Raw genomic sequence first — 26,231 nt, 5'->3', positions numbered from 1 at the left:
TTCTATGGCTGTAACTGGATTAGCGGATTTCATAATTTCATTGCAGGATTTTCCAATTTCAGTTCAAGCAAAGGACATAACACTTAAGCTTTGCTTTATGAATCGCTTCTCATAAGGCGTTTTGGTAATCTGGTTACAGCCCCGAATAATTGCAGAAAACGACCCCATTACAGGAAGAACTAGATGTGACTCTGCTCCTCCTTTTCTTTGCTTTGGAGCTGATTACATTAATGGCCGATGTTTAATTGTCACTCTGATTTGTTGAGATCGGTTAGCTGTTGACTTTTGATTTATTTGATTGCATATCACCGGGGCATTTTTTTTCCACGTTTTAGACCAGTGCTAGGGGAGGATGTGCAGCCATCCATTTTTCAGGACAGCTCTAGAAAAGGCAGATGTTGGTCTGATAATTGCTCGGTTTAATTATCAAAGTCATACAACGCAGGGGATGGGGGAGGGGAGAACATACAGGCTGAAGGTTAACTCTCTAGTTAAAAAATGTTATTTCCTGCTATGGAAACTTCGGACCATTAGATCTTTCTTACTTTAGTTTTAATGCAGTCAGGCTTTTGGTTCAATCTTTAGTCTTAAGCTCTCTAGTCTAGACTACTGTAACTTGATTTATTTAGCTTCAATCAAGAAGAACATGAAAAGGATGCAAATTATCCAGACTACAGCTGTTAGACCGATATTCAATCTGAAGAAATTTGATCATATATCGGATTATTATTGGAGTTTCCATTGGTTGCAAATTGAAGCGAGATTATTATTCAAGTTTGGTTGCATTTGCTGTAAGACGCTGCATGGATTGGCTCCTACCTACAGCACTGGCCACCTTAAGTTTGTCCGTGATTCCAGACTATTTGCTTTCCCTTCGGTAAAAGGTTGCTTAAATAAGAACTTGGTAATTTGATTTTAAGATCAGATACTTATCTTATTTTCAGGAAATTGATACAAACTTATATTTTTGATAATTTTTTTAAAAAGCTGAATTGTAATTCACTGCGAATGGGCAGTATTTTAGAATTTTAAATTGCACTGAACTGCAAGGTATATAAATGTTGGGGGAGGGGGGTTAATATCCTTGAACAGCTCCTGGGAATAATTCCTCCCACATCTGAATCCAACAGCTGCATCTAAAACAGAAAGTTGGGGAACTGATCGATGGCCGGAAAAGTCGAGTGAGTGCTTGCCCGCAGCGTGAGCAGAGTCGCTGCTTGGCCAAACTCTTTCCCTAAAAGCAAGAGGCTAAGGGGCTCATGCAGAAAATGACCACAGCCTGCAGCGCCTGCTCAGCAAGCAGGTTACCTGATCCTTAATGGCACCTGCATGTAAAAAGGGGTTCTGCATGGAAGTTAACTCCCAAAGTGCCAAAATGCAAGTTAAAAAGCCCATTACAGGCAGTCCCTGGATTAAGAATGTCTGGCTTACAAAGCGGGGCCTGCCTTTGCCAACTCACCCCTCTGCCTCCCTTCTGCTCCCAACGCACCCTCCCTCCCTCTGTGCTATGTCCCAAATTCATGCCTCCCTCCCTCCCACGGGCGTTTACCTTCTGGGGCCGGCTCCCTCCTCCCGGCTGCACTCCTCTTCACAAAGCCGCGAGCAGCCCGCAGCTGACCCGAGAGCCTTCCCTTTGATGTCAGAGGGAAGGCTTCTGGGTCAGCCACACACTCCTCCTCATCCACTCCTTTTAAGTCTAGTCTTAGTGGATTCTTCTGTTGTCTTTGTTCCCACTTCACCCATTTTTACAAAAAAATTTTAATTATATAAATCACTTAGAAATAAAATTGAACCTTGAACCTTTCTGATGAGCCAGGGCTTCCTAGGCCATAGTTTGTTATTGAGAAAGACATGGGGGAAGCCACTGCTTGCCCTGGATCGGTAGCATGGAATGTTGCTACTCTTTGGGATTCCGGAACTTACTATTATTTGGGATTCTGTATGAATGTTGCTACTCTTTGGGATTCTAGAATCTTGTTACTCTTTGGGATTCTGGAACTTGCTATTATTTGGGATTCTGTATGGAATGTTGCTACTCTTTGGGATTCTAGAATCTTGTTACTCTTTGGGATTCCGGAACTTGCTATTATTTGGGATTCTGTATGGAATGTTGCTACTCTTTGGGATTCTAGAATCTTGTTACTCTTTGGGATTCCGGAACTTGCTATTATTTGGGATTCTGTATGGAATGTTATTACTCTTTGGGATTCTAGAATCTTGTTACTCTCTGGGATTCCGGAATCTTGCTATTCTTTGAGATTCTGTATGGAATGTTGCTACTCTTTGGGATTCTAGAATCTTGTTACTCTTTGGGATTCCGGAACTTGCTATTATTTGGGATTCTGTATGGAATGTTATTACTCTCTGGGATTCCGGAATCTTGCTATTCTTTGAGATTCTATATGGAATGTTGCTACTCTTTGGGTTTTGGCCAGGTACTAGGGACCTGGATTGGCCACCGTGAGGACGGGCTACTGGGCTTGAAGGACCCAGTAAGGCTATTCTTATGTTCCCACCTCCCCCCAAAACTGCCATCACACACCAGTTGATAAATTCTGTCTACAAATTCTCTTCTCTCTCTGCTGCTGACTATTCTTTTCCCAAAGATTCGATAATTGCTTCCTTTCTCCCTGGACAGCGCGTGTTTGTTTTTTCATCTTGCTGCTTTGGGGTTTTTTTTAGGCTTTCCATTTCATTTTTTCAGCTGCATTCCAACTCATTCCCACTTCTCACGACATTTTCCCTTCAATCACTTCATCCCACAGAGTTCATCTCGGGCAGCGTTATTTCCTTTCATTCTCTCAACACATTGTCCTTGCCAGCTCCACTCCCCCTCATCCTTTCTCGAACATCCAGTGTTCTCAATTCCTTCCTCCTGAACCTCACTCACTTTTACTTCTCATATTTTTTTCAGTGACACTATTTCAAGGCTGGGGTTGTTGTTTTTTTTAAATGAAGCTGGACGGGTTGTTTTTTCTGCCGATTGCCCTTCTACTGTGCTCGTTTACGGTTTTTATCTCTTAACCTGAATAGTAAATCAAGCTAAAATATATGTTACCCCCCTCCCCTCTATAATTTCTACAACTTTTGGCTTTCAAACTGTCACTATTTTAAGAGTTGCTCTTGCTTTCTAGAATAGCAGCTGAAAATTGGGGGGCCTGGTAGTTGTTTTCCCGTCTTTCTGCATGAGATCATTGGGCCGATTCTGGTATCTTCCTATTCCTCAGTCTATGCAGTTGATATTAAAAATACTCCATCTCCCCATTTCCAAAGCTGCCGTGTAATCTGTGGAATTGTAATAAGGCCAAGAGTGCTCGATGTATGTTTCTGATGTGCTCAAACTTGTGAACGCCTCAGATTGTGGTAAGAGCAGATAGCTGGTTTTAAGAAAGGTTATGACAATTTCCTGGAGGAAAAATCCATAGTCTGTTATTGAGAAAGACATGGGGGAAGCTACTGCTTGCCCTGGATCGGTAGCATGGAATGTTGCTACTCTTTGGGATTCTAGAATCTTGCTACTCTTTGGGATTCCTGAATCTTGCTATTCTTTGGGATTCTGTATGGAATGTTGCTACTCTTTGGGATTCTGGAATCTTGTTACTCTTTGGGATTCCGGAATCTTTCTACTCTTTGGGATTCCAGAATCTTGCTATTCTTTGAGTTTCTATATGGAATGTTGCTGCTCTTTGGGATTCTAGAATCTTGCTACTCTTTGGGATTCCGGAATCTTGCTATTCATTGGGATTCTGTATGGAATGTTGCTACTCTTTGGGATTCTAGAATCTTGCTACTCTTTGGGATTCCGGAATCTTGCTATTCATTGGGATTCTATATGGAATGTTGCTACTCTTTGGGATTCTAGAATCTTGCTATTCTTTGGGATTCTGTATGAAATGTTGCTACTCTTTGGGATTCTAGAATCTTGTTACTCTCTGGGATTCCGGAATCTTGCTATTCTTTGGGATTCTGTATGGAATGTTGCTACTCTTTGGGATTCTAGAATCTTGCTACTCTTTGGGATTCCTGAATCTTGCTATTCTTTGGGATTCTGTATGAAATGTTGCTACTCTTTGGGATTCTAGAATCTTGTTACTCTCTGGGATTCCGGAATCTTGCTATTCTTTGGGATTCTCTATGGAATGTTGCTACTCTTTGGGATTCTAGAATCTTGTTACTCTTTGGGATTCCGGAATCTTGCTATTCTTTGGGATTCTGTATGGAATGTTGCTACTCTTTGGGATTCTAGAATCTTGTTAGTCTTTGGGATTCCGGAATCTTGCTATTCTTTGGGATTCTATATGGAATGTTGCTACTCTTTGGGTTTTGGCCAGGTACTAGGGACCTGGATTGGCCACCATGAGAACAGGCTACTGGGCTTCATGTACCTTTGGTATGATCCAGTAAAGCTATTCTTATGTTCATTACTTAATCCTTCTAGCAGTCATCTGGTCAGTTAGGGCACTTTTTGGAACTTAGGCACTTTGAAAACAGGTCTAATTCGGAATGTCTAAGTTCTATCCAGGATGTCTTGGGAAAGGTTCGATTATAGGCGCAGAACGTCCAAGTTTAGAATGCCCAAAACACGCCTCCTAACAAGCCTTCTGGATCTTTGGACGCACAGTGGCCAGAATGCCTCGCAAGATGTCCAGAAAGTCAGTTTTGAAAACTGGCACTTGGATGTCCCAGCGATTAGGGCTTTCAGGTGCCAACTTATGATGGTTTCTTGTGTTTATTTTTTTTTTATTATAAGCCCCATTAAAATGACATTCTGTAATTATAGTCAAGCCATTCTGCAAATCTATTCCTTCAGTTGTTTAAATTTATCAAGGAAACGCCTTAAAGAGTTTGCGGCAGAAAGGTTGTTCATCCGCCCACTTTTAATCCAAGCCTGAGATGACTAATATGAGCTGTGATCTCACTGTTTTCAACCCAGACCATGGGATACACCCAGCCAGTCTGCTTTTCAGGATAGCTGCAAAGGCTATGCATGAGAGAGATTTGCATATGGTGGGGGAAGGGGACGAACATAAGAATAGCCTTACTGGGTCAGACCAATGGTCCATCAAGCCCAGTAGCTCATTCTCACGATGGTCCCTAGTACCTTAGTACCTGGCAAAGGGGATGGAACGCCTCTCGTATGAGGAAAGACTAAAACGGTTAGGGCTCTTCAGCTTGGAAAAGAGATGGCTGAGGGGAGACAGGATTGAAGTCTAGAAAATCCGGAGTGGAACAGAAGTGGCTCGATTTTTCACTCCGTCAAAAATGACAAAGACTAGGGGACACTTGATAAAGTTACAGGGAAATACTCTTAAAACCAATAGGAGGAAATTTTTTTCACTAAGAGAATAGTTAAGCTCTGGAACGCGTTGCCAGAGGTTGTGGTAAGAGCGGATAGCGTAACTGGTTTTAAGAAAGGTTTGGGCAAGTTCCTGGAGGAAAAGTCCATAGTCTGTTATTGAGAAAGACATAGGGGAAGCCACTGCTTGCCCTGTATAGGTAGCATGGAATATTGCTACACCTTGGGATTTGGCCAGGTACTAGTGACCTGGATTGGCCACCGTGACAACGGGCTACTGGGCTTGATGGACCATTGGTCTGACCCAGTAAGGCTATCCTTATGTTCTTATATTCTTATCAACATTCAATGCTACCAATCCAGAGAAAGTAGTAGCTTCCCTTCTCTTTCTCAATAACAGATTATGAACTTTTCCTCCAGGAATTTGTCCAAACCTTTTTTAAAACCAGCTACGCTATCTGCTCTTACCACAACCTCGGGCAATGAGTTCCAGAGCTTAACTATTCTCTGAGTGAAAATAAATTTCCTCTTATTGGTTTTAAAACTATTTCCCTGTAACTTCATCGAGTGTCCCCTAGTATTTGTCATTTTTGACGGAGTGAAAAAATCGATCCACTTGTACCCGTTCTACTCCCCTCAGCCGTCTCTTTTCCAAGCTGAGGAGCCCTAACCGTTTTAGTCTTTCCTCATACGAGAAGAGTTCCATCCCCTTTGTCATCTTGGTTGCTCTTCTTTGAACTTTTCCTCCAGGAATTTGTCCAAACCTTGTTTAAAACCAGCTACGCTATCTGCTCTTACGACAACCTCGGGCAATGAGTTCCAGAGCTTAACTATTCTCTGAGTGAAAATATATTTCCTCTTATTGGTTTTAAAACTATTTCCCTGTAACTTCATCGAGTGTCCCCTAGTATTTGTCATTTTTGACGGAGTGAAAAAATCGATCCACTTGTACCCGTTCTACTCCCCTCAGCCGTCTCTTTTCCAAGCTGAGGAGCCCTAACCGTTTTAGTCTTTCCTCATACGAGAAGAGTTCCATCCCCTTTGTCATCTTGGTTGCTCTTCTTTGAACATTTCCTCCAGGAATTTGTCCAAACCTTGTTTAAAACCAGCTACGCTATCTGCTCTTACCACAACCTCGGGCAATGAGTTCCAGAGCTTAACTATTCTCTGAGTGAAAATATATTTCCTCTTATTGGTTTTAAAACTATTTCCCTGTAACTTCATCGAGTGTCCCCTAGTATTTGTCATTTTTGACGGAGTGAAAAAATCGATCCACTTGTACCCGTTCTACTCCCCTCAGCCGTCTCTTTTCCAAGCTGAGGAGCCCTAACCGTTTTAGTCTTTCCTCATACGAGAAGAGTTCCGTCCCCTTTGTCATCTTGGTTGCTCTTCTTTGAACTTTTCCTCCAGGAATTTGTCCAAACCTTGTTTAAAACCAGCTACGCTATCTGCTCTTACCACAACCTCAGGCAATGAGTTCCAGAGCTTAACTATTCTCTGAGTGAAAATATATTTCCTCTTATTGGTTTTAAAACTATTTCCCTGTAACTTCATCGAGTGTCCCCTAGTATTTGTCATTTTTGACGGAGTGAAAAAATCGATCCACTTGTACCCGTTCTACTCCACCCAGGATTTTGTACAGTTCAATCATATCTCCCCTCAGCCGTCTCTTTTCCAAGCTGAGGAGCCCTAACCGTTTTAGTCTTTCCTCATACGAGAAGAGTTCCATCCCCTTTGTCATCTTGGTTGCTCTTCTTTGAACTTTTGTAGCACCGCTATGTCTTTCTTGAGATATGGAGACCAGAACTGAACCCAATACTCCAGGTGAGGTTGCACCATGGAGCGATACAGAAGCATTATAGAAACATGATGGCAGATAAAGGCCAAATGGCCCATCCAGTCTGCCCATCCACAGTAACCATTATCTCTTCTCTCTCAAGATATCCCACGTGCCTATCCCAGGCCCTTTTGAATTCAGACACCGTCTCTGTTTCCACCACCTCTTCTGGGAGTCTATTCCATGCATCTACCACCCTTTCGGTAAAAAAGTATTTCCTCAGATTACTCCGGACCTATCATCTCTTAACTTCATCCTATGCCCTCTCATTGCAGAGTTTCCTTTCAAATGAAAGAGACTCAACTCATACGCATCTATATTACGTAGGTATTTAAACGTCTCCATCATATCTCCCCTCTCTCTCCTTTCCTCCAAAGTCTACAGATTGAGATCTTTAAGTCTGTCCCCATATGCCTGCTGATGAAGACCACATACCATTTAAGCAGCCTTCCTCTGGACAGACTCCATCATTAGTCTTGTTAACCATCCCTTTTTTTAATAATTCCTAGCATCCTGTTTGCTTTTTTGACCGCAGAAACCAGGGAGAGAACAATAATCGCATGCTCAGCGCAATGTATGATTTTTGCTTTATCTCCACGGACTTTAGCCTCGGTCCTGACACTGACATCCCACCCCTAGAAGACACCTTCAACCCAAAACTCTTCGTCTCCTGATATTTCAGCTTCCCAATTATGAGGATTTCAATTTGTTTCAAGGTGATTAGATTCTGAATGTTTATGAAAGAGGTACAAATGGAAATGGAGTCAGGGTTCAAGCTATGGCAACTGGCATTACTCCTCACAAATCTCAAACTTGTGCTAATTAGACTCTATCGAGTACCATGCAAAAATTATTTTCCACATTTAAGTACAGTCTTCCTCCTTGGATATACTAAGGTCCTCACTCATGCTTGTGATTTGGAGGCAGATGTAGAGGAAAGGATACCTTCAGATATCTCTGGTGGCTTGTAGAGCCTGGATACTCCAGAGATATTCATAAGTTGATGATACCTATGGTGAATGGTAACATACAAATTCAGGGCCCCTCTTGACATAGGATACCCTGTGGAACCCAGCTGTCTCCCCCTGCTGGTGTATGTAGAAAACACAGTGGACCTCCATGCTATACACTATACAGAGTGGAAGAGTAGTCAAAAGGTTGAATAGTAAACTGAGAACTAGACAAGACAGGATTCAAATCCCACTGATACTCCTTGTGTCCTCGGACTACTCACTTAACCCTCCATCGCCTCAAGTAGAAACTTACTTTGTAATCCCTCTGGGGGTATGAAAATATAGTGCTTGAATGTCACTTGCCTTGAGCTTAAGCCTACCAGATTTTCCCAACTTTTGGGGACTTACCCCCACATTTGGTTGGATGTCCTTGACTCCATGGAGGACAAGTACTATGTTCCTATCCCTTCACCGTGGCCTCTTCCCATGGCATTACATCTCCTCTCAAAGCCCTCTTCATGAGGTGCTCCTTTATCTAGGTAGACCATGGCATCAAGGACAACGCTAAGAGAAACATCAAGATGCCCCACGGAGGCTTCCTGCATTTCACTCAGCAGGTTTCTACCAGTTTCCTGACCCGATTGCAAAAGCCAGTATGTGTCAAGAGATGGCAACAGAATCCCAAGGATCACAGGTGCTAGAAGCTTCCATAAAGACACATTAATGTTTCTCCCAGGGCTGTCTTTCTTGCAGCCATCGTCTGGCTAGATAAAGGATCTAATATAGGGAGAGAGCTTTGAGAGGAGAGATGTTGGTTGGCAGCTGCTGTGAGGAGAGAGAGGTAGAGACGCTGGACTGGACAGAGGAAAGTGGAGATAGAGAGACAGAGATGCTGAACGAACATGGAGGTGGCTCATCTAATGGGCAGGGTAGAAAGTTCAAAATAAACTTTGAAACTTGAAGAGAGAGCCAGAAATGCTGGACTGAAGAGGAGAGGAAAGAGGACTGAAAATGCTAAACTGGGACAGGTGAGGGGGGGGGGCTGAGATGCTGGACTGGGAGAGGACAGAATGAGAGTATATTGGGTGGGGGAGAAAATAAAAAGGAAAAACAGGACCCATAAGACGACCAGAGAAACCAGTAAGAGAGCATATAAGACATGAGAAAGGAGGAATCATTAGAAGAGCGAGGATATGGAAAAAGGGGAGAAACAGAGATGTCTTAAAATACCCACTGGTGGAGGAAAGAGACAGATTTGAAACAGAGAAGACTAAGAAGGAACCATGGAGATGAGAGAGAGAGAGAAAGAGAGAGATGCTAAGAAAATGAATCAAAGAGGGAGAGTGAAGGGTCCCAAACGAGGAGGAGGGAAGCCTAATAAAGACACAGAATGTGCAGAATCGTCAGTGATTAATTTAGCCTCAGTAAATCTGACGTTTAGTCAAGAATCTGTTCTTAATTTAGGTCTGACTTTTGTGCCATCTACTTTATTATGATCCATCTAAACAGAGAGTGGCATTTTATTGATTTTCAAGGAAACTTCAATTGAGAGTTTATTTTGAAAATAATCCCACCGGTAGATGGCAGATCAATTGTTAAGCCAGGGTCATGAGGTTGGGATATTTTACTGTCTGATAGATCATTCATCAGCATAAAATGTCTTGAGTCCCAGCTCAAAGTTGCAGGACAGATGTGCCATATAATGTTTACATGTTGTACAGCTAGATTTTGTCTGCTGATTGGTTTGGTTTTTTTCATTACGTAATTAATCCTCTTTTATAGAGGACATATCAGCTAACCTAAGACTTTGGTACTGACTCTAAATATTTTATATTAGGTTATGTTATGTTATGTTATATTATTTATGTCTTATATACCGCTAAATCTGTTAAGTTCTAAGCGGTTTACAGAGAAATATACAATAAAGGATACAATAAAATAAGATAAATAAATAAAGAATGGGTACTTTGAAATTCCCTTACTGTCCCGAAGGCTCACAATCTAACTAAAGTACCAAGGACAAATAAATTAGCAAGTAGTAGATAGGAAAATAAAGATAGCGGAAATGAGATGTAGAGCTTCTAACAAGAATACATAAAAACTCTCAATATCATACTGTTAAAAACAAAGCGTACATACCAAAGTAGTAAAGTAATAGAAAGAAACTAATTTAAATAGAAAATAATTTTAAGAATTAATCAAATATAGAAATATAGGAAGAAAATAAGCATTTGAAGTGAGGAGAAAAGAAAAGGTAGAGGACGGCATATGAATAGAATGGAATGAAACCAGAGGCTAAGAAGGAGGGAACCAAACAGGACAACACTGCAGCCAAGTAGCTGGTCAGCCTGGAAAGGCTTGGCAAGGAAATGTTCCTATACCATGTTGGGCTTTCATCATCATCATTTTTTGGGTGGGTCTTCCAGAACTTGCAGGGAATTGATGCCTTGGGCAAAGGACACATCATTTCATAACCCTGCAGAGCAGATGGACTTGCTGTTTTCTCTATGTTAATTCCTACAACCAGCCCCTGAGCAGCATCTCCACCTAAAATCAAATGCTCCCCACTTCCCAGATAGGGAGTAAATACATCATACAACTGGTAATGTGGCAAAGGCAAAATCATGCACTTTGGATCTAGCATTTCAGAGGCCTAAGTGCATTTTTGGAGGCGAAGAAAAGGCAGGAAAGAACCCCAGAGCGATGATGTCTGATGATGTCACGGCTGACGCCATGATTACTGTGGTCGCCTGGGTTTGGTCATCGTGCTGTGGCTTCCTTCAGGCTACAGTTAAGCAATTTAGGCCTGTGAAAAAAACAGTCCTAACTTAAAAGTGATTAAACTGCCAAAAATAGCTCCCGGCTGGTTAAATCACCTGTTTGGGGTTGACCGTTATTTTCAGCTACACCCCCCCACCCCCTCCCTTTTGCAGAACCGTAGCGTGGTTTTTGGCGCCGGCCATGGCGGTGACATCTCCGATGTTCACAGAATTCTTATGGGCGTGGAAGCTGTTGCCGCCGTGGCTGGCGCTAGGGGCTGTGCTGTGGTTCTGTAGAAGGGGAGTGCTGGTTAGTGCTCATCTCAAAACCAGCTCTTTTGGGACTGTTCTGGGGTGGAGTTGGCACTTGGCCGGTTAAGGGACGACATTCATCACTTAACTGATTTCTTACTCCATCAAAAATTACAAAGACTAGGGGACACTTGATGAAGTTATAGGAGGGAATATAGTTAAGCCGCGGAACGCTTTGCCAGAGAATGCGGTAACAGTGGTTAGCATAGATAGGTTTAAAAAAATGTTTAGACAAGTTCCTGGAAGAAAAGTCCATAGTCTGCTATTGAGACAGACAGGGGGGAAACCAATGCTTGCTCTGGGATTGGAAGCTTGTAATGTTGCTACTATTTGGGTTTCTGCCAGGGACTTGTGACCTGGATTGGCCACTGTGGAAACAGGATACTGGTCTGACCCAGTATGGCTATTCTTACGTTCTTATGCTGTGAGGTCTACAGTTTGTCTTTATATAGTGGGTTTCGATGGGAAATTGAGGCAGAAAAGTCTGTTGATGAAATTCAGATTTGTGACCTCGACTTCCCATTGGGGTCTGATTATTATTATTATTATGTTCTTGTATACCGCCATACCCAAGGAGTTCTAGGCGGTTCACATCAATTAATTAAGATCCGATCTGAACACGGATTTACAACATTTTGTCGGAGTTACAAGCAATGAGGAAGGTTGGATTGGAAGGTAAGAGGGAGAGAGAGAGAACCAAAGGAGGGGAGGGGGGGGAAGGGGAAGAGTAGAAGGAGGGGGGAGAGGGCGGGAGTTAGTTTATTGCAGGGGAATGAGGGTTAATGGTCCTCTATCAAGCAGGTCAGTGTGCCACAGCAGTTGGAAAAGCTAACAGAATTGTCTGGAGGAAAGAAGGAAATAATGTTACCCTGGTACAAATTCCCGGGGAGACCCCTCCTTGTGTGCTCAGGTCCGGAGCCTAAATCTGCAGAAGAACACTGATGGAGGCAACCCCCAAAATGCTGTAAGCCTTGCACAGAGAGACAGAGCCAAGGCAATGCTCTCCGGAATCACAAAGGCAAAAGCAGACAAATATTTAGCAGGCTTCAAAAAAGTACCAAAACGTCCATGGAAAGTTCAAGAACCAAGAAATGGATGGAAAATAGAAGAAATGAGAGAACCTGTTGGCTGGTGGCACCTGTGGCAGACTTTTGGCACAAGTTATAAGTTCCAGAAACTGTGGCCGAGTTCAAATTCGATCATGTCTCTCCACTCCTCAAAAAAGCACATTGGCTCCCAGTTACACATCGAATTTTATTTAAAATATGTCTGCTTACATTTAAATCATTATTATTTAAAACCCCCGCTTTTATTTTTAGAGTTTTAATTCCCTATCAAACTTCGAGACAGTTAAGATCACAGGATCAACACTTATTGGCAATACCCTCACTGAAAGTTATCAATACTAGGCGCCACACCATGTTCTCAATAACAGCTCCTCAATCTTGGAATGATCTCCCACTTTTTCTTCGAGAGGAAAGGAACCTAGATAAATTTAAATCTAAACTTAAGAGCTTCCTTTTTAATGATGCTTTTAATGTATAAATTTTATATCCTAAAAATTTTTTATTTTTTATTCTATATATTTACTTTTTATTCTATATATTAAATATAAATTTTATTTGTTACCCCTCCTATCGTTTTTTCCTTAAATGTAATTAAATTAAATTAATAATGATTGTAACCCTTTAATAAACCTTCCTTTGCTTCGAAATGATATGTAGAAATTATGTATAGTAATGTCTGTAATTATATTGTTTGTTATATTTGTCACCCTAACTGATTTTTTATGAGATTGTACATCGCCTAGGAAATGTGATAGGCGATTAATCAAATTTTTCTAATAAACTTGGAAACTTGAAGGGCCTCACAAATTCAAGTTCCATCTCCAAAGAGCTTAGGACTTGCGGAATTATAATATGTTTATTAAAATCTTTATATACCGCCCAATTTGCCAAAAAGGATCAAAGCAGTTAACAATCCAAACCAATCAAAGTAATGAAAAGAACGCCATCTAAAAATAACTATCATACATCTAACATACAAAATATTTAATACATTCTTTAAAAAGAAAAGGAGCCACTGGATATTTGGCAGAAAGGGTCAGAATTACAGTCCCTCATCTTTGCCATAAAGTTCCAGTGCGCATGACAACAGCATTTGCATTAGGTAGAAAGGTCAGGTGGTTACCTGCACCAGAAGTTCCAGCTTCCTGTCATCCAGGAGGTGCACCTGACATCGCCGGCCTTCCGTCATCTAGAAGGGAAAAAAGAGATGAGGTTCTTAGGGTCGTCAATGAACAGGAACGAAAAGCCTTCACATTTCTGGGCTGCTGCCCTCTCGTTCCGCTCAGACCTCTGAAAATCAAAGACTCGGGTCACTGACACAAGTGCCTGGTTACAGAACAGAAAAGCCTGGCAACTCTGTCCGCGGCTGGCACTGAAAAGCTCTAGTGTTACGATTGCTCTGGGAAGCCTGCGAGGACCCTAGATTTGAGAGCCTACATCTTGCACTGGCCGGCTCGCTTATTCTTGGCCGCACTGATGTGCTTGGCTAGGGCTGCAGTTGAGGCGGTACCTCCGTGAAGGTTAGAAATCAGTGCGGGTCTGCTAACTTTAAAAAAGACATTCCTTCTCGACCCTCCACCTTCCATCCTCTCCTTCTAACCCAGTGGATCTCAACCCTGTCCTGGGGTTTTCAAGATATCCCTAATGAATAGGCACTTCCATTATATGCAAATCTCTCTCATGCATATTCATTAGGGATATCTTGAAAACCCGACTGGCTGGGGGACCCCCCAGGACAGCGCTGGGAACCACTGTTTTAACCCTTTGAGGCAGAGAGCTATCCTCTCTGCATTGCACACTGCAAAATTCCTCTCCAGGCCCAATGGACTAGGTAAGGGGCACAGCTCTGGCGAAGACGTCTTGCAAACGTCAGGCTGTTGCCATCGCCAGGAAAACTGGCACATGTCCCTCTAGGGCAGCGCCTCGCAAACTTTTTCGAGCCGGGGCACACTAAACCTGGTGTCCCCGGCTCGAGACACCCGGAAGTGCGCTAGCGTCGGCGTGATGACATCACGTGCATGTGTGATGTCCGCGCGCCGATATCAGCGCATGCGCAAAGGCCCTTCAAATGGGCCTTGCGCCGGGAGAAGGACCTGCGCTGGAGAGAAGGGCCATTAGAAGAGAAGAGGTGCCAGCGTCGGGAGATCGCTTACAGGACGCGCCTCTCTTCGTGAGAAGCACGTCCCGTAGACAGTCAGCCGGCACCGACACCTCTCCTCTTCCCCGGTGTACCGCGGCACACCAGAAGCTCAGGAGGCACAGTTTGCGATACAGTGCTCCAGAGCATGGGAAGCATTATAAAACATTACGTAGTCTCTTTTGTAACAAACTTAATTCATGAGATTGATACCCCTGTCATACTGGTCATTATGCTTAAAAACAGAGGAACCTGTCAGAGGCTACCGTTGAAAATTAAATCAGCGGAATTCACAGCAAATTAAAGTCCCAGTTTGTGCATAAATCAGTCTGTAGAACAGTCTGCTGAGTAAATATCACCTCAGCTGGCTTTGTTTAAGTTCCTCCTTAGAAAGCCACGCCACTCAATATCTCTCCTCTCTCCCCACCCCCACCCGGGCACGCCGCTTAGCGGACAAGTTTCTCTTTTCTGTACCCTTCTACCTTGCTGCATCTCATGCCTGGAACAGACGGCCTGACTCGACACGTGAACCTCCGTCTCTGGCAGTCTTCAAATCCAGACTCAAAGCCCACTTTTTTGGAGCTGCTCCAACCCACCTTCTAAGCACCAATATCTGTCTTCTCGTTTCTTCCCCCACTTGAGCACTGTGTCTTGATGCACCTTCTTGGCCAGTTTGTCTGTCTTGAGTAGATTGTAAGCTCTTTGGAGCAGGGACTCTCTCTTCTATGTTTCTGCGTAGGTCTAGTAGCCGCTCTGGGCTGGCTGTTGCCCTGCCAATCCCCCCCCCCCCAAAGGCTTTTCTCCAGTTACAAAGCTCAGCGATTCGGGCCCACTGCATACGCTTTTCATTGTTCCACCGAATTCACATGAACTTATATATACAGCTTCCATTTGGTTTTGTTTAGTTGCTTTCTTCTACATTGATATACCCCTAGTAGGCAAAGCCATCACAGCAGTTTACAATTATATAAAAATAGCCTTAAGACAGAAGAAGGAAAACAAATCAATGATGGATTATAACATTAACTTGTTTGGGAAGATACCAACCAGTACCAAAGTGTATAACATTGTTGAGGCGGATGAAAAGTGCTTTTGCATCTGTTGTATATTTATTTCATTTTTCATCCTGTTCTCCAAGTGGAGCTCAGAAGCATTTACATGAATTTATTCAGGTGCTCAAGCATTTTTCCCTGTCTGTCCCGGTGGACTCACAATCTGGGGCAATGGGGGGATTAAGTGACTTGCCCAAGGTCATAAGGAGCAGCGTGGGTTTGAACCCACAACCTCAGAGTGCTGAGGCTGAAGCTTTAACTACTACGCCACACTCTCCTCCACTCGAATATCAGAAGTGAGCCAAGTCTAGGACAATCCAGCCATTGTGACATCACTGATGAGGTTGGCTCTTATTGGTGGAATGAGGCATTATGATGTCACAATACCAGCTCTGCTTATCACACCATTTATTTATTCAATTTTCTATACCCCGTTCTCCCAGGGGAGCTCAAAATGTTTTACATGAATTTATTCAGGTCCTCAAGCATTTTTCTCTGTCTGTCCCGGTGGACTCGCAATCTATCTAATGTACCTGGGGTGATGGGGGGATTAAGTGACTTGCTCAGGGTCACAAGGAGCAGCATGGGTTTGAACCCACAATCCCAGGGTGCTGAGGTTGTAGCTTTAACCACTGCGTCACACTCTCCCCTCTCTAATGCTAAGGTTTGTTTCTACTTTTAGCAGCAATTCCATGAACTATGTTCATACTTTGGATACCTCTGGTCCAGTGGCGTGTGTTGAGGGTATTCAAGGGATTCAGTGAATCCCCAGCTCTAAAGCCCTGCTTTTTAAATTTTTGCTTGATGCAGTTTGATTTGTTGAGTAGGCAGCCTGCTCAATCAGTCAAACTGCACCAAACAAAAGGTAACCCCCCTCCCCCCCCCCAAAAAAAAAAAGCACGGCAGTCGGGCTGGGGATTCTCCGAATCCTCTGAAGACCCTGACAGTACTAATATGAATTTGATTGGATGAGCCTCATCTGCCTGTGGCTTGCTCGACCAATCAAATTCAGAGCAGTGCCCTCAGGGCCTTTAGGGGGTGGGGTGAATCCCCTGACCGCACGCACTGCTCTGGTCACTCAGCACACCCGTGCTGCTGTTGGATCCAGTTTAGGTTACTGCAATGATGTTTCTACAGATACTATTAACACATAAAGGAACAAAAACTACTTCAAACGTCTTTTAACTTTCAATGGTGCTCAGATTCCAAGATGGAGGTTTAAAGTACTCAATAGGGGCATACAGCCCGTGAGAAACTTTATATGGTATCAATCATTGCACCTAGTTGTAAAAGATGTTTCAAAGTCCTTAATCAGTAATAATTTGTAATGCTTGAAAGTCCATACAGTGAAAACACTGATAATCCAAATTTTTAACTGTGTGTATTAAGAACTTCCAAAGTAAATCACTTAGCTGAAATATAGAGAGTGCGGGACCCAGCTATTTCACCGCACTCTCTATATTTCAGCTAAGTGATTTACTTTGGAAGTTCTTAATACACACAGTTAAAAATTTGGATTATCAGTGTTTTCACTGTATGGACTTTCAAGCATTACAAATTATTACTGATTAAGGACTTTGAAACATCTTTTACAACTAGGTGCAATGATTGATACCATATAAAGTTTCTCACGGGCTGTATGCCCCTATTGAGTACTTTAAACCTCCATCTTGGAATCTGAGCACCATTGAAAGTTAAAAGACGTTTGAAGTAGTTTTTGTTCCTTTATGTGTTAATAGTTATAGCCCTTCAGGAACATTTGTTTGAAACATACCCAGTTGTTTATATTGGGTTTCTACAGATACAGCATTATCTGAAGTTAAATGTGTGCAGACTATTCAAAACCCCGTCTCCCACCTTCTCTGTCACGCTAAGGAATATGAGAACAGGTGAGGCAATTAGGAGCACCAAAACACTCAGCCTCTGACCTCAACTGGTCTAAAGGTTAAGGCTTTATTCCCCTTCTCCACCCGGGTTTCGTCTCTTTGTCCTCCCTCTCCTCTCTCACTGCCCAATGGTCCTGTAAAGTCTCATATGCCAGCTGCGGCAACACCATTACAAGCTTCCCAGGTCTTCCCTATGCTGCGTCCTGCCTCCTCTGATGCAATTTCCTGTGGCCATACTGGCATTTCTTCTCCATACCTGTAGCCCTTTCAGGACCAAGGGACATATTTGTCCCATAACTTTAAAATCCTATAAATTTTGATTGGGATAGTCTACAGTTCTAAATTTGATATGTACGGATTCCATAGGATACTGCCTTTATGTAAACAAACTGGTTCCGACATTCATTCATTAGCGTCGTTGCCAGATTGACGAGAAGATTCACTTGCCACACTGTCCATAAGCCAGAAGTTTGATTTTTTAAATAAAAATAATGATATTTCACAAAAAAAATCAATTTTTTGGCATCTGCAAGCCCTTTTTACCATAAAAATGTCGTCAAAACCACAAAAATTGGCCTACGATCCTTATGGTCCTGAAAGGGTTAAGCAGATCTTATGTTCCCTACATATGATTTTTGGCTCAGTATAACTTGAGCAAGGTTGGAATTCACTTGACAGTCTGTTAACCTTCATTACTAGAATTACCTGCCTCGAGTTTTAGACGGTCTGAGAACCTGGATCGATTCCCACTGTGGCTCCTTGTGACCCTGGACAAATCACTAAATCCTCCGTTGCCCCAGGTATAAAACTTATTGTGAGCCCGCTAGGGACAAGAAAGCACTTGCATACAATATAGGTAAACTACTTTGATTGGTATATAAAGAATCTAATAACGGAAACTGCCTATTGTAAATTTAAAGCTGCAACAATGACTCGTTTGCTTGGGCATTCTTGGAGCTGTAATTCCAGAGGCCTCTCCTATGGTTTTGTTTCCTTGTGTCTATCCTCTTTGCTTTCTTTGTTTTCTTTTCTACCTGTCCTGCAACATAACAGGAGTTAGTGGGATTCTCAATTGTAAATTGCTTTGCTACTTAGCAAAAAATTGAACGAAATCAACACGTCACAGACATGTTTCACCATTGTGAATATGCAGTCTTGGTGTTCTGCCAATAGAGGGAGTGCTAACACATTTAGCAGACAGCATGGAGAAGGGGTGGCTGGGCTTCTTTCTTTCTGAGTAAAGGAGGGGAAGGTATTTAGAACACACACAACACAACATTATTTAATATTTAAAAGCATGATGACTTGGGGGCCTGAGCGTTGAGAGGGGACATAAGATTTACTTAGGGCAACAATACCCTTGTTCTACCCTGGAAGAACCTTTGGTCTAACCTAGAAAATGACACAGGGACACATTTTTTTCTCGTCCCCACGGGAACTCATTTTCCCATCCCTGCAAGTTCTTTTCCTATCTCTGCCCCATTCCTGCAAGCTCCGCCCTCATCTGCACAAGCCTCAAACACTTTCAAATCCTAAGTAGCGACATTCTAGAGCTCAGATTGTGATGTCATAATGCCTCATTCCACCAATGCCTAAGCTCCGTCCTCACCTGCACAAGCCTCAAACACTTTAACATCCTAAGTAGCAACATTCTAGAGCTGAGATTGTGATGTCATAATGCCTCATTCCACCAATGCCTAAGCTCCGTCCTCACCTGCACAAGCCTCAAATACTTTAACATCCTAAGTAGCAACATTCTAGAGCTGAGATTGTGATGTCATAATGCCTCATTCCACCAATGCCTAAGCTCCGTCCTCATCTGCACAAGCCTCAAACCCTTTAAAATCAGAAGTAGCAACATTCTAGAGCTGAGATTGTGATGTCATAATGCCTCATTCCACCAATGCCTAAGCTCCGTCCTCATCTGCATAAGCCTCAAACCCTTTAAAATCAGAAGTAGCAACATTCTAGAGCTGAGATTGTGATGTCATAATGCCTCATTCCACCAATGCCTAATCTCCGTCCTCATCTGCACGAGCCTCAAACGCTTTAAAATCATAAGTGTTTGAAGCTTGTGTGGTTAAAATAGAGCTTACAGGAATGGGACAGAGAAACTGAGTTCCAACGGGGAAAAATTAGTCCCTTTGTCATTCTCTAGTCTAACCCTCTACGGCAGTTCTTGTATTCTTAATGAGGTGGCCTCAGCCAGGTTTTCCTCTAGTTTATAAGACAAACTAACCTATAAGCAAATCCCCAGAGAAGAGAGAGTTAACCTTCCAGAAAAAACCGAGAAAACAACTTGAAGAGTTTGTCCTTGAAACCCATTATTCTGTACTTGCAGTTTCCAGCGAGGCGACCTTCCAGCTGGTGGGGATCAGGGATCCCCCAGAGGACAAACAATTCAGCGATGCCCATGGCCAAAATGGACTGCAGTTCTCCCCGACTTATCAGTCTTGTCTGCTGTGAGCGAGAAGGGTCGCATGACAGTGAGCTGAAAATTGTAGCTATTACCAGGAAAACATGGCAGATTATTTTCATTCATAATAAAATGGCCTTTAGTTATTACTCTTGATACAGAGTCATAATACCAAAAGAGGCAGAAAGTGAGGTAGTTCCAAAAAGAATCCGTTTAAATGGATTCGGAAACCTGAGCAGATTTCATTTCATTTCATTTTATGCGATCTGCCGCTGAGCACCAGACAGACCAAATGGTTTACAATAAACTTCAGACTCAGGCACCTTCCAAACCTCTCGCCTAGAAATCCGTACTCCCTTTCTCCTTTAACAGTTACTGAGGCCCTTTGGGTAGTGGTTAAGCACAGTATTTCACCCCTTTTATTTCTCTGGGTGGCAAACAGTTCTTCTGGGCTCTTTTCCCTTTGGGGTCACCCCTTCACTCCTCCACTCCACGGCTCTAGGTTCCCCAGTGCTTATGTTCCCTTTAGGGCAGAAAGGATGGTAAGACCTGGGTGGGTTCGAACATCTGCAGCAGAGGCTCCGCCTCCACCCCCTGCTGCTGGGCACGTACCCCTTCCCCCATACCTCTAAAGTTCTCGGCGCGAGCAGCAACCCTAAACTACTGCTCGCGCCAGGATCAGGTTTCCCAATTGCCTCATGGGACAATCATGGATCAGACTGGCATTCTCTGATTAATTCAATCTTTTCTGGACATTCGACTACTCATCATTCCTATAGCGCTCCTAGACATACGCAGTGCTGGACATCATAACAGAGGAGAGAGAGACCCTGCTCAGAAGAGCTTACAATCTAGTCAAGACAGACAAATTGGATAAGAAGGTGCATCAGTACACAGTGCTCAGGTGGGGGAATTACAGAGGGGATGAGAAGACAGATATTGGGACTTAGAAGGTGGGTTGCAGTTTGGAATTGAAAGCAGAAGGCAACCCCTCTGCTTAACCCCTAGAGCAGGGAGTCAAAAGGTAACTTACTGGAAAGAACACAATTCCTCCTTTAATTTAATACTGATTGATTTATTTTTCCATACCATTCTCCCAGGGAAGCTCAGAAGGGTTTACATGAATTTATTCAGGTACTCAAGCATTTTCCCTGCCTGTCCTGGTGGCTCATAATCTATCTAATGTACCTGGGGCAATGGGGGGATTAAGTGACTTGCTCAAGGTCACAAGGAGTAGCGTGGGTTTGAACACACAACCCCAGGGTGATGAGGCTGTAGCTTTAACCATTCAGCCACTCCAGAAATCAAAATGTAGTGAAAGTTAACCAAGTCTAGGACAATGAAGCCATTGTGACATCACTGATGAGATTGGCTCTTATTGGTGGAATGAGGCATTATGACGTCACAATACCAGCTCTGGTTATCAGAAGCTGAAATTTTTCACACTATTTAATCAGGGGAGCTCAGAACTGTTTATATTAATTTATTCCAGTGCTCAAGCATTTTTCCCTGTCTGTCCTGGTGGGCTCACAATCTATCTAATGTACCTGGGGCAATGGGGGGATTAAGTGACTTGCCCAAGGTCACAGGGAGCAGCGTGGGTTTGAACCCCCAACCTCAGGGTGCTAATGTTGTAGCTTTAACCACTGCGCCACACTCTCCCTCCCAAAATAGACTTCCCTCCCAAAATACTTAAGCTTCAATGCTATTGCACCATTCTCTGAAAATAGTGCATCTCCTTTTCAGATTTGATTGGCATCTTTCTGGTGCAGGGGCCGACAACATTCTGCCCGCAAGTGCATAGGAAAGCACATTTTGGCCGCTGCGACACCAGTGAGAGAGACAAGAAGATCCATCCTGAGTCTGGGACACATCCGAAACTGGTCTCATAATATGTAGCAATGCATTATTAAACAGCTAGCTAAACCAGACCATTTTGGCCGCTGCTGCACATTGGGCGGAAGGTTTCAGCGTATTTGTTCTCTTAGGCTGGCGTCATGATTGTTGCAGTTATTCGGGTCCTGCCGTGACTGGGTAGGTAGAACCGATGTTTCAGCCAAAGGTCGGTTCTACCTACCCAGATGCAGCAAGACCTGGCCAGAACAGGGGTCTCAAAGTCCCTCCTTGAGGGCCGCAATCCAGTCGGGTTTTCAGGATTTCCCCAATGAATATGCATGAGATCTATGTGCATGCACTGCTTTCAATGCATATTCATTGGGGAAATCCTGAAAACCCGACTGGATTGCGGCCCTCGAGGAGGGATTTTGAGATCCCTGGTCTAGCACAAGGGTAGGCAACTCCGGTCCTCAAGAGCCGGAATCCAGTCGGGTTTTCAGGATTTCCCCAATGAATATGCATGAGATCTATGTGCATGCACTGCTTTCAATGCATATTCATTGGGGAAATCCTGAAAACCCGACTGGATTGCGGCCCTCGAGGAGGGATTTTGAGATCCCTGGTCTAGCACAAGGGTAGGCAACTCCGGTCCTCAAGAGCCGGAATCCAGTCGGGTTTTCAGGATTTCCCCAATGAATATGCATGAGATCTATGTGCATGCACTGCTTTCAATGCATATTCATTGGGGAAATCCTGAAAACCCGACTGGATTGCGGCCCTCGAGGAGGGATTTTGAGATCCCTGGTCTAGCACAAGGGTAGGCAACTCCGGTCCTCAAGAGCCGGAATCCAGTCGGGTTTTCAGGATTTCCCCAATGAATATGCATGAGATCTATGTGCATGCACTGCTTTCAATGCATATTCATTGGGGAAATCCTGAAAACCCGACTGGATTGCGGCCCTCGAGGAGGGATTTTGAGATCCCTGGTCTAGCACAAGGGTAGGCAACTCCGGTCCTCAAGAGCCGGAATCCAGTCGGGTTTTCAGGATTTCCCCAATGAATATGCATGAGATCTATGTGCATGCACTGCTTTCAATGCATATTCATTGGGGAAATCCTGAAAACCCGACTGGATTGCGGCCCTCGAGGAGGGACTTTGAGATCCCTGGTCTAGCACAAGGGTAGGCAACTCCGGTCCTCAAGAGCCGGAATCCAGTCGGGTTTTCAGGATTTCCCCAATGAATATGCATGAGATCTATGTGCATGCACTGCTTTCAATGCATATTCATTGGGGAAATCCTGAAAACCCGACTGGATTGCGGCCCTCGAGGAGGGATTTTGAGATCCCTGGTCTAGCACAAGGGTAGGCAACTCCGGTCCTCAAGAGCCGGAATCCAGTCGGGTTTTCAGGATTTCCCCAATGAATCTGCATGAGATCTATGTGCATGCACTGCTTTCAATGCATATTCATTGGGGAAATCCTGAAAACCCGACTGGATTGCGGCCCTCGAGGAGGGATTTTGAGATCCCTGGTCTAGCACAAGGGTAGGCAACTCCGGTCCTCAAGAGCCGGAATCCAGTCGGGTTTTCAGGATTTCCCCAATGAATCTGCATGAGATCTATGTGCATGCACTGCTTTCAATGCATATTCATTGGGGAAATCCTGAAAACCCGACTGGATTGCGGCCCTCGAGGAGGGATTTTGAGATCCCTGGTCTAGCACAAGGGTAGGCAACTCCGGTCCTCAAGAGCCGGAATCCAGTCGGGTTTTCAGGATTTCCCCAATGAATCTGCATGAGATCTATGTGCATGCACTGCTTTCAATGCATATTCATTGGGGAAATCCTGAAAACCCGACTGGATTGCGGCCCTCGAGGAGGGACTTTGAGGTCCCTGGTCTAGAATGACACCCAGATCTTTTCCTTGGGCATCTGCCTAGTAAAAGCTGCTTGAAATGCAGGATACAGCTTTGCTAAGTTCAGTCAATCCCTGGGAAAGGGCACTGCAATGATACTTAGAAAGAGAATGCACAAACTCCGCAATATCAAATTGCTGCCACATCAGAAAAAGATTGAAAAACAGATGTAATAGGATTAGAAAAGGCACAGAGAAGGGCAACGAAAATGGTAAAAGGGATGGGACAACTTAAAGCAGCTAGGAACTTCAGCTTGAAGAAGAGACGGCTCAGGGGAGATATGACAGAAATCTGTAAAATACTGAGTGGAGTGGACTCGCTTGTTTACTCTTTCCAGAAATACCGGGACTAGAGGGCAAGCAATGAAGCTAAATAGTAGATTTAAACTCTGGAATTTGTTGCCAGAAAATGTGGTAAAAGAAGTTAGCTCAGCAAGGTTTAAAAAAGGTTTGAGTAATTTCCTAAAAGAAAAGCCCATAAATGTGGGGAAATCCACTGCTTCTGCCTAGGATAAGCAGCAAAAAAAATCTGTGGGATTTTGCCAGGTACTTGTGACCTGGGTTGGCTCCCATTGGAAACAGGTTCGATGAACCTTCAGTCTGTCCCACTATGGCAACTCTTATGTTCTTATTGGCCCTGATCTCTCTGGGGTTTTTAACTTGCCCCCATGGGAGTTGTTTTTATGTTCATACTCTGTAAATCGCCTAGTTGTAGATGGCATATAAATTTTTAAAGTCAATAGAAATTATAATTGGAGCTAATTTTTTGTTTCCTGTCTGCCTCAAATAATTCCCTCCCAGCAACCCCTATTTAACAAAAGTTGAAATCCATAAGCCTTCCTTACTCAGACCTCTTACTCTCTACAAGGTTTCCCAGTACTCCTTCCCCTCCCAAAGTAATCCCTCCCCCCCCCCCAAGATTCCTCCCTCACCTCCTCATGGCCTAACCAGCAAGTTTAGGCAGATTTGTATTTAACTACCCTATTAACCTGCAATATTTTTCTTCCCCTCTCCACATTACGTCTTACTGGCCTTTGGAAGTGATCCCCAGAGATGGGCGCCTATCCCCAAATCTTCCCCCTTCACGCCCAAGTTCACATCATTTAACCCTGAATACTTCAACTGTTGGCCAGAGACTAAGGCCATTTATATATGTGTTCAGTTTTTAATTGAGTTTACACTAATAAACTCGTTGATTCCAAGGTTGATGTCTACAATCCCACTCCCCACTTCTTCTTTTCCTGGCCTACTGGACATACCATACTGTCCAGCAATCTTGCTGAAAGGAGCAGGTGGACTAATTCCATGTTTACCTCCCCCCCCCCCCCAATATCTGTGATCCGCCAATCCCCAGTAAACACTGTTTAATATCCAAGGGTAAATCCTCACCTACCTACTTACAAATCAGCTTCCATACCTGCCCTCGAAATGTTGGGGTTTTTTAAACAACCAGGCACTCCCACCACATGGGTTAAGAGCTTTGTTGCCCACAACCCCTCCAAAACAGGGCTAAATCTCTCTTTTTCATATAGAATATCAGTACTGGAACGTTTATGAATAAACTGAGACACTTTCCTATTCCATTTCAAGGCCTATCGCAAGCCATTGGTTTCGCCCCCTCCCCTAGTGCTCTGTACAAGTAAGCACAAGTTTTCTATAGCTCTTAATTACACATTGAAATCAAATCAGACATTCTCGACCCCCCAGAACTTTCCTGGACACTTTCTCCAGATGTGAACCCCCTTAAGAGAAAGGATCGCAATTGAAAGCAGACAAAAAAGCACAGAAGTTCCAACGGTCCCATATTCCTCCACCAGATCCTAAAAATACATCACTCCCCTGGATTCCAGCTGAGTTCAACAAATATTGAATTATTTTTTTTTTTTTTGGGGGGGGGGTAAAATATGTTTTATTGTTTTCAAAAAATTTACTAAGAAACACCTCAGAAGCAAAATACAAGCAAACAAGTACAAAGCATGCCCCAGCCACCCCCCACCTCACAGATCCCACCCACCCAAGAACAGTGTATAGCAGAAATGTTCCAGAGGCCAGAATATGTCACGCTCCTCGTCCTACCTAAACTTTAGAAAATTACTAAAAACTAACCTATTTAACCGATTTGTAACCTAAGACCTCCTGCCCTTTACCTCCCAAGATCTCTTATGCCTTCCCCTGTTTTCCTGCCCCCTTATATTGTACCGGTCTCCTGCTTCCTACATTATTTTATCTGTATTCGCTGACAGTCCAGCCCTTCTTTCTTGTAAACCGCCTCGAACTAATACAGCTTTGGCGGTATATAAGAAATAAAATTATTATTATTATCTACTAGATTCATGGGTTCAACAAATGGCTATGAGCCTTGGGAGCTAATGTGAGCCAAAAGGGCTTCCAAATATTACAAAACAAGCGTTGAATTATTTTTTTTATAGAACACACAAAAAATACAAGCCTACAGTCCAATCATTTCCACAGGAGTTGTGTACCACACGGCCTCTCTTTCGAACGGCGTGAATCTACAATTGCAGAGACTCCGCTGAGGTGCTGCTTACAAAGTAACATCCGTCTAGGTTCAGCAAAAGCAGAGATTGTTAGCAGGAGGACAGGATTAGCACCCACCGATGGAGCATTAATTACGACTCGGCATATGATTTACTAGCACCAGCCTGCAATGATAAACTGGACCCAACGTTTGCTCACTTAGAATTTCCAGTCTCGCTCTTGAACTGGAGTTGTACCATGCGAACCTACTTAACCAGTCAAACACAA

The 26,231-nt window shown here is 43.5% G+C and overlaps 1 protein-coding gene across 5 annotated transcripts in view; it reads right to left on the bottom strand.

Annotated features, from left to right (window-relative positions):
- Positions 1-26,231, bottom strand: part of FRMD4A (FERM domain containing 4A) — a 608,938-nt gene that overhangs the window by 273,703 nt on the left and 309,004 nt on the right. For all 5 annotated transcript variants that reach the window (XM_033958473.1, XM_033958474.1, XM_033958475.1 and 2 more), the window contains exon 2: positions 13,348-13,413. In XM_033958473.1, the coding sequence (XP_033814364.1) occupies positions 13,348-13,413 (66 nt within the window). The remainder of the gene's footprint in view (positions 1-13,347; positions 13,414-26,231) is intronic.

This window comes from Geotrypetes seraphini, chromosome 9 (genome assembly GCF_902459505.1).
Source record: "Geotrypetes seraphini chromosome 9, aGeoSer1.1, whole genome shotgun sequence".
NCBI classification, from domain to species: domain Eukaryota; kingdom Metazoa; phylum Chordata; class Amphibia; order Gymnophiona; family Dermophiidae; genus Geotrypetes; species Geotrypetes seraphini.
Note: the sequence above shows the minus strand (reverse complement) of the source record. Positions and strands in the feature narration are given on the sequence as shown.